The sequence below is a fragment of the Echinops telfairi genome, unplaced genomic scaffold (genome assembly GCF_000313985.2).
Source record: "Echinops telfairi isolate 266 unplaced genomic scaffold, ASM31398v2 ScPeMD7_7469;HRSCAF=8507_1, whole genome shotgun sequence".
NCBI classification, from domain to species: Eukaryota; Metazoa; Chordata; class Mammalia; order Afrosoricida; family Tenrecidae; genus Echinops; species Echinops telfairi.
The window spans coordinates 115299454-115308315 of NW_022111373.1; the positions used below are offsets into that span (position 1 = coordinate 115299454).

Below are 8862 nucleotides of genomic sequence, written 5' to 3' on the forward strand. Positions count from 1 at the left end.
AATGCACGACAAGCTAGGGAACGGTCTATTTGATCCATATAGACCAAATTTTTAATCAAGAACCGCCCCCCTCCCCCGGTCAATGGTGTCCCGCTTTAAATCTGGTCGCCTTATCCTAATTGATATTGCAAAATGCAACGGGCATTGCCGCTGATACCAATGCTGACATTAATATCGATACTGGTACTGTTGCTGGAACAAGCTACCTCATCTTATTCTGCCTCGGCCAAGGCAAGGAGGGCTACAGGGCAGGCGTCTAAAGACAAAGCCTCCCCACTCCTCACTAGCATCACTGACTGAAGAGAGGGCTAACCGGTGTATCTAGTTGGCAGTATTTTCTTATCCAAATAGGATAAGGCTAGACCACAGAGCCCAGGGGACATTTTAAAATTAAACCCATACAGAAGTAGTAATACTGTGTGTTCTGGGAACCACAGCTCCCCGCACTTAGGAATATCTGCAACTTTGCTCAAAATAAGGAACACGTTTTGAATAGTCACCCAAGTATATGCTTACATTTGCAATATGCCAGACTTAATTAACAACTGTGAAATAGGTCTACAGACACTACAGAGGTTTGGGGGGTCGGGGAGCATTACACAGGCAGATGGACTTTGTGGTCAACTTTAAACAGATCCTTTCAACCACACTGGGGATAAACATTTCACTCTGTTTTCCTTAGAAGCCCTGGTGGCGCTGTCGGGCAAGCATTAGACTGCTGAGGTCAGTGGTTCAAGCCTACCAGCCTCTCCTTGGGAGAACAATGAGGCTGTCTGCTCTCAAACTGATTTACAGCCTTGTAAACCCTCTGCAGGGTACCTATGAGCCGGAATCGAGTCCACAGCAGTGGGTCTGTTATGTTTTCCATAGTAAGGATAGAAAAGGGACAGTTTGGGAGCGTCCTTGGCCCTCTACATGGATTTGACCCCAGAGTTTAGACAGCAAGTACTGCATTATCCAAATCGAACTGGTTCCCGGGTGTTGGGTAGAATGGCCAGCACTTGTATGGTTAGGAATGGCTCAAAATAACATCTCCAATTCTACTCACAAGTGGGAGTCCCTGAGCGGTGCAAATGGATGAGGGCCTAAGTAAAGGCTTCAAAACCTCCCAGAACCACTTAGTGAGATAGGCCTGGCAATCTTCTTCCAGGTCATAGCTTTAGAAAGCTCACGGAGCTGGGCTACTCTACACACAGGGTCACCAGGAGCCAGAATTGTGGGGTGGCAAAGAATAGTATTCAGACATAAGCCATGATCATTGATTTGATACTAGTTATCTCCTACCTGGAACAGCTGCTTAGCAGAGCCTCCAGGGCCGATTCGGAGAACCCAGAACACCCACAAAGGTTCAGCCGCACTAAATTGGAGTTCTGCGCAAGATTACTGAGAAAAGAGAACAATGCCAAAGGCATACCAGTCAGACCCTCTTATTTCATCAGCAAACATCCTGAGGAAGTATTAGTGAAGCAGTTAAGGGTGCAGGCCTTCCAGTCAGAAGTGGAATTTAAACACCCCAACCCCACCTTCACCCCCACCCCCACCCCATCAGCTTATCTGTAATGATAACGTGGCTGAGAGCCTGGCTTCCACTTCCTCATCCATGAACTGGCAACACCCTTCTATTACAAAACCAAATTCACTGCCACGGAGTTGATGCCGACTGGAAAGTCACCCTGCAGAGCAGAGTGCAACTGCCCCGGTGGGTTTCTGAGATGATAACTCTTTATGGGAGTGGAAAGGCTCCTTTCACCCTTGGAGGGGAGGTCGTTTCAAACTGCCGACCTTTGGATTAGCAGCCCAACATTTCCCCACTATGCCACCACGGCTCCCCATTTCCATGACAGCCTACCAGAATGAGCCCGGACTTCTTACTGGGTAATGGAAGCCCAATAGGATGTGGTCTGTGTCCTCACCTCACATTTGCTGCTCACCATACTGAAATCCTATGTGCCAGCAATTCCCAGCTCCCTGAGAGTTTAAAGCCAAACTGTGGTTCTTTGGGGCCCCTCACACACGGAGGTGTCCTACCTAAGCGGATTCAATATTCCCCTTCTACGAGTTACTTCCTCTGAAATGATGCCAGCTCTTCACTGTCTTAGGTCTCCTTATGCGGGGGTGGTGGTGTTAGGTGCCCTGGAGTCGGCTCTGACCCATCATGACCCTGTGCACACAGAACGCAACACTGCAAAGTCCTGTGCCTTCTTCACAAATGTTCCCAGGCCCGAGCTCACTGATTCAGCCGCTGTGTCAATCCATCTTGTCAAGGGCCTTCCCCTCTTTTGCTGCGCACCTCCCCCCCCCCCCCCCCCCCCCCCCCATCCTTTTACCAAGCATCCTGTCCTTCTCCAGGGACTGGTCTCTCCTGATCTGTTCAAAGTATGTCAAATGAAGGCCTGCCCTCTTTGCCTCTAAGGAGCACTCTGCCTGCTTCCATCACAGATCAGCCGGTCCTTTCAATATTCTTCTCAAGCATCACAATTCAAATGCATCTGTTCTTCTTCGCTCTGCCTTATTCAATATTCATCTTTCACATGCATATAAGGTAGTGGAGAAGACCATGGCTTAGGTCATGAGCACCTTAGTCCTCAGAGTAACACCCTGCTCTTCAATACTCCAAAGAGGTCTTGTGCCGCAGCTTTACCTAATGCAATGTCTTTTCATCTCTTGACTGCTGCCGCCATGAACATTGACTGTGGATCCAGGTAAGCCAAAATCCTTGAGAACTTCAACATTTGCTCCGTTTATCATGAGGCTGTCTATTGACCCAGTCGGGAGGATTTGGGTCTTCTTTACATGGAGTTGTAATCCACACTGAAGGCTATAATCCTCGATCTTCATCAGCAGGTGCTTCCATGCCTTCCACTCTCGGCAAGCAAGGCTCTGTCATCTGCATATCCCAGGTTGTTCATAAGTCACAGGTGAGGAGGCTTTAAAGCATGTGGAAAAGTCTCTCATGGGTTTTTTTCTTTTTACCATGGGTCTTCTCTTTTCTCTTGCTAGAATTTAGTCCTTGTCAACACTTTAGGGACTACTTTTTAGAAATAAACTCTTCTGACTTTAGGTAACAAATACTTATGATTTTCATAACCTTTCCACTAAGAACAAAGATACTATCATTTCGCACACACCGCACTGTAAAAAGATTCTGTGCGCTTCCTCATAGGCCACTGAATCTCAATCCCCTTACCCTTTAATCCCATCTTTCCCAAGCACTCTTTCACACCCCTCGTCTCACAGCAGTGTCCCAGGTTTCCAGGGGCGCATCGCTCAGACGTGGGCAGCCTTTTACTGGTTCGTGGTCTGTGTCCACTGGGACACTTCTCAACCGGTCATCTCTCTCACAGATGAGGCAGGGAGCATGTCCTTTCGATTCTGGATGTCTAGGACCGAGCAAGAGGAAGCCTGGTGGCATCGGGGTTACTGTCAGGCTGTTGACTGCAAGTCCAGCACTTTGAATCCACCAGCAGGCCCTCAGGACAAAGACGAGGCTTTCTCCTTCTGTAAAGAGTTCCCCACAGAGGCAGCTCCACCGGCTCCTACAGGGTGGGGTCGATATGAGCCAGCATTGACTCCATGGCAGGGAGTCTGGCTTGGTGTTTAGAGGACTTAGCCAGGGGTTTGGCTAGGAGCTTTTAAAATGGTGTTGCCTAGAGGAGTCCTGGAGTCCTGCAGAGATGGGAGCACCGGTTATTTCCTGCGGCCAGCTGGGTAATGGAAAGGCCCCCTGGTTAGTCCGGAAGCACAAGTGACCCCCACAAAGCCATCTTTCCGGTGACAAGCACTTACTGGACAATGGGATCTGACAGCTGTAGGCCTTCCAGACTTAGATTCTGCAGCTTGGTGCACTGAGCCAGAATGCCACGGAGGGTAGCCACGTCGATCACAGCGTTCGACAGGTCCATGTGCTGGACGCGGAAAGTGCTGGACATGGACCAGACAAAGAGACGGCATGAGGCAGCACACACCAACACATGGGGAAACCCCCCCTCCCTCCCTCCTCTTCCCGGCTGAGCAGCCGCTGATACACAGACCGGGATTATAGACTGGAACTAGCTGCCGTTTGGGCTGAAAAATCCCCACTAGTAAATCCCCATGGGCATTCCTGTCACAACTCAAAGATGAGTGTAGCCGCGTGGTGGACACAAGGGGCTCACTTCGAAAATGGGTTCATAGGTGTTGTGAGAATGGGCCGGGTGATGGGTGAAGAGAGAAATAAGCCTCTGCGGGCGCTGGGCTTCTTGGCGAGGGAGAAGACGCCCATGGCGGCAGCATTTAACACAAGGCAAACAGTGGCAGAGCACGTTTCAAAGGGAAGCCCTGTGTACTTTCAGAGCTGCACATATGGAGTCCCTGGGTGGGACAGGCGGTTACTGCCTGGGCTGCCAGGGGAAAGGCTGGATGGTGGAGCCCACCCAGAGGCCTGGCCATCTGCTTATGGAGCAAACCGCTTTGGACAATGCTAAGGAGCTTGTGTCTACTCTGACACGCACAGGGTCGCCTGGAGGGGGAACAGAATGGAAGGCAACTGGCTTGACCGCTTTTCCTGCTTGTCTAGTAAGGAGTCTTCAGGCGGTTTGACTAACTGAACAAGTGTTAGACTTGTTTGCAAGAGCAGATTAAACCAGATGGGGATTTGATCTCTCTGGGCACGCACGGAGCCGTGGCGGCGCGGTGGTTAGACACTTGGCTGGGGGTGCTTGGTGTCTTCCAGCTGCTGCTTCTAGTCCTCCTGGGAGGCCGTGGGACAGCCCCACTCTGTCCCATCAGGGCTCCATGAGTGGGAGTCGGCTTGGAAGCAAGGGGCTAGGTTTGACTTGTTGTTTTGGGCAGGGGAGGTTTTTGTAGGGGGGAGGGCGGAGAGAGGGGTGTCACCACACAATGGGCTGGGGGCCAGCACACTGGAGTGAGCAAAGGAAAGCGCCCGCGTGGAGGAGACAGAGAAGGTGCAGCCGCAGGAGGGGGAGAAAAGCCGGTGGTAGCGACAGGCCGCCATACAGCTAAGAAAGAGGTGGTGCACCAGGGTCAGAATAGAGAGGCTTGGTTCTAAGCCAGCGGTTTTCAACCTGGGGGCCAAACGACCCTTTCACAGGGGTCGCCCAATTCATAACAGTAACAAAACTACAGTTATGAAGTAGCAATGGAAATAATTTGATGGTTGGGGGGGGTCAACACCACGAGGCACTACATGAAAGGGTTGCAGCATTAGGAAGGTGGAGAACCACGCTCTAAGCAGTGTTCTTCTGTGCTTGCTTTTCTGTCGAGTGTCTAGCTCTCATTCTGAAGTCATTAATTAAGAGGTGGCTTCAAAAAGTTGATGGGAAACCTGAGTTGAACGCGAATGAGATCTTCCCACCAACTCTCTGAAGCCCTGTCCCTACTGGCTATTTAGTATCTGTCCCAAATATGGTACAAATAAACAAACAAATAGGACAATGCCGCCCCCGCCCATCCCGCTACAAATCAGAATCCTAAAGCCGCAAAAATGGGCATAAGCACCATACACGCGTATTCATCAGAAAAGGGCGGTGGGGAAATAGAGGTAGCCTGAAGCCCGTCAGTGAATTCATTCCTTGTCCCCACCTACTTCTAAGGCTCCTGCCTGGTTGTCCAACATGCGTACCTTTGACCCCAAGAAAGTAACCTTGAGGGGAAGTGGAAACAGCGTCACTGAAACCTGTACCCTCTCTCAACATCAAGGCCATCGGGCAAGGTATTCACCAGACACCGCAGCGTTCGGATGATCTGCTACAGGGTGTAGGCGGGAACGGGAAGAGTCTTGATCTGTCTTTCTATCTCAAGATTGACAGATTTTTCCTGGAGATTTTATTCGTACCTGAAATGTTCTACTAATGGTTGGTCCACAAATGACCGTGGGCAGCGGAAGGCGTTCACCCCTCGAGACAGCAACCGGACAATCACATCTGGGTGCAGACTTTTACCTGAGAGGTCTAGGGTCTGCCACAGGGACTCATCAATCCTAGAAAAGAGGAGATGCTCGAGCTGGTAAGTTGTCCACGTGGCATCCTGGAGGCCCTGAACAATGGCACTAGAAAGGAGGGCAGAGCTGCTACATCCCCTTGAAGCGAATCCAAAGGACCTTCGTTTTTAAGTTGACTTAACTGTAATATTTTTACGGAACCATTGAATATTTCTCAATTGGGACACGGATAGGTTTCCATCTTTCTCTTTATATAGTTTTCAGGTTGAGATGAGTCAGTGTGACCATTGGCAATGTAATAGTCTGAAACCAGAGAAGAAACCTCCTAGGTGCAATTCCATGGGACAAATTAAGATACTTGACAAACTGCCTAAATGGTCATCACCCTTGCCACTTGTTAAGAATGGCCAGGTCAAAAGGTTTAAGGTAAAAAAATTCAGCAATCAGAATTTCTGCTAAGAGTCGGAGACGAGTCCTCTCGTTGCAGATTTGGTTTTTGAAACTGAGACGAAATGGCGCATGCCTGTATTAATTTCTGCATTGATTTGGCGTTCTTTCTGCTTATCGCTGGCTTGGTTAGAGGCCCTGCCCCTGGGCAGTACCCAAGAGAAGCTGGTGCTTGCCCCTGCTGGGAATTTGGTCTGAGAGAAGTCTAGGGTCCCAATCAGGCTGCTATGCAAGCACTGACTAAGCCACATGTCATAATCTTTGCCATGCTGTCAGTTGTGATGAATCTGTTCTATTTTTAAGGTTCGCCAATATTACAATGTACAAATACTCCTGGAGACCCCCAAGTGACAGAGTGAAATGATTCGCTCCTTTGTGTTTCACTCCCTACTTTCTTTTTCTGCTTTTATATTAAATGAGTTTCTCCTTAGAGAAAATGTCATTTTCCAATTCCTTAAAATTAAAGCAAAGTTCCTGTGTGAGTGATGTAGGGGGTATAGAGTATAAACTATGATCTGGGTGTACATTCCACCCAAATTTTGGTGTTCTCAATTCTGTTTCATTGGATTCTTGATGCTTTTCATTTGCTGTATGAGTCAAACTGACACAATCAGATCAAAGCTGTTCATGGTTTTATTCATTTCTGATTGGATTATGGTGAATAATCAGATTGCAATTGGTAAATCTAAGTTGTAAAATTGATTTGGTCTTTCTTTGTAGCTAATTGTGTGATGTATTTTATAAATTTGTTATATATGTGTGTGCACTCTAAAGAGTAAATCACTACCTGAAGTGTTAAAAACAGTAGCCAAGTCACTATAGAGCAGTTCTCAACCTATGGGTAGCAACCCCTTTGGGGGTTGGATGACCCTTTCACAGGGGTTACCCGATTCATAACAGTAGCAAAATTACAGTTATGAAGTAGCAACAAAAATAATCTTATGGTTGGGGTTACCACAACATGAGCAACTGTATTAAAGAGTCGCGCCATTAGGAAGGTTGAGAATCACTGCTATAAATAAACCAAAACCAGACTCCCTGCCATTGAGCCAATTCCGACGCACAGCAGCCCTATAGGACAGGGTAGAACTGCCCCTCTAAGTTTTCAAGACTGCAACTCCTTCCAGGAGCAGAAAGCCCCATTTTTCTCCCTTGGAACTTCCTAGTGGTTTTGAACTGCTGACCTTGAGGTTAGCAGCCCAGTTTGTAACCACTACGCCACCAGGGCTCCTTTGGGTTAATACAAGAGGGTTCCCCAAAGCTCGTGTGCAAGTGGCATGAAAAGCTAAAGGAACCACTGGCCTTCAGTCAACACTGCTGGAGCGCAGTGGGCTCCAGGACGCCTCCAACGCGGGAGGAAGTTCACATCAGAGGACACTCAATATCCACAGCTGAATTCAATGAGAAAAACTAAAACATGAACACAGACGACAAGGGAACAGTTTACATGCCTACCTACGTGTTCTAGAATTTACTTCGCGTCAATATTGCTTGAAATAAACGAACCATGGCCTAGGGCTTCACAATGATTTTACCATTAAGAAATTGTCGGTGTGTGATTTGACCTGTTATTACAAAGGCAGGACTGTTGATAAGAAATTAGCATTCTTTTGTATCTTGTTCTGGAGCCCAATTTGGCTTCAACAAACAGCACCTCTGGCTGCCTGAATTCTCACAACTTAAATTTCCCCTGGAACTCTGGTGGCCGCAGGGAATGCACTGGGTTGCTCAGAACCACCAGCCAGTACACACTAAGGTGAGGCTCTCTATTCTTATAAAGAGTCAAGGGTTTCACAAACTGTCAGGGGCAGTTCTAGTCTGTCCTATAAGGTTGTTAAGGATCAACACAATGGCAGTGACTTAAGTTTCCTCTCGGCAAAGAGGGAAACAATAGTTGACCTTGTCTTCCATTGCAATCAGGGGAAAACGGCATAATTCTTTCTAGCACACACAGGAGGATAGATTTAAGAGTTACAGGAACCCTAAAGTGAACATAATTAGATATGTTTGCTTTAAGGCTGTGGAGTCACCCTGACGGGCTATAGTTTCCAATTCTCTAAAACAGATCATATGAATGGTACTGTGACTGAAGTAAGGAGACCTGGTAGCCCAGTGGGTTTTACGTTGAATTTCTAATGGAAAGGTCAGTGGTTCAAACCCACCAGGTGCTTCCCGGGAGAAAGATACGATCCTGCTTCTTTAAAGATTTTCAGCCTAGGAAACCCTAAGGAGCAGTTCTGCTCTGTCCTATAGGGTTATTATAAGCTGACAACAGTAATTTTTTTGTTCATGGAAATAAAGGTGTACCCTCCATATATACACACCAATTCATGTCCAAATGGAACCTCTAAACCAGCGGTTTTCAACCCTTGGGTCATGACCCCTTTCACAGGAGTTGCCTAAGACCCTCGGGAAACACATCTTTCCAAGGGTCTTAGGAACCGAGTGACCCCCCTGCTCTATCTGTCTCCAGGCGG

At 48.1% G+C, this 8862-nt stretch overlaps 1 protein-coding gene across 1 annotated transcript in view; it reads right to left on the bottom strand.

Annotated features, from left to right (window-relative positions):
- The window catches only part of SKP2 (S-phase kinase associated protein 2), a 37231-nt gene that overhangs the window by 15003 nt on the left and 13366 nt on the right, over positions 1–8862 (bottom strand). The window contains exons 4-6 of the mRNA XM_004698078.2: positions 5834–5977; positions 3787–3921; positions 1285–1383 (exon numbers count right to left, since the gene is read on the bottom strand). Coding sequence (XP_004698135.1) covers positions 1285–1383; positions 3787–3921; positions 5834–5977 — 378 coding nt within the window. The remainder of the gene's footprint in view (positions 1–1284; positions 1384–3786; positions 3922–5833; positions 5978–8862) is intronic.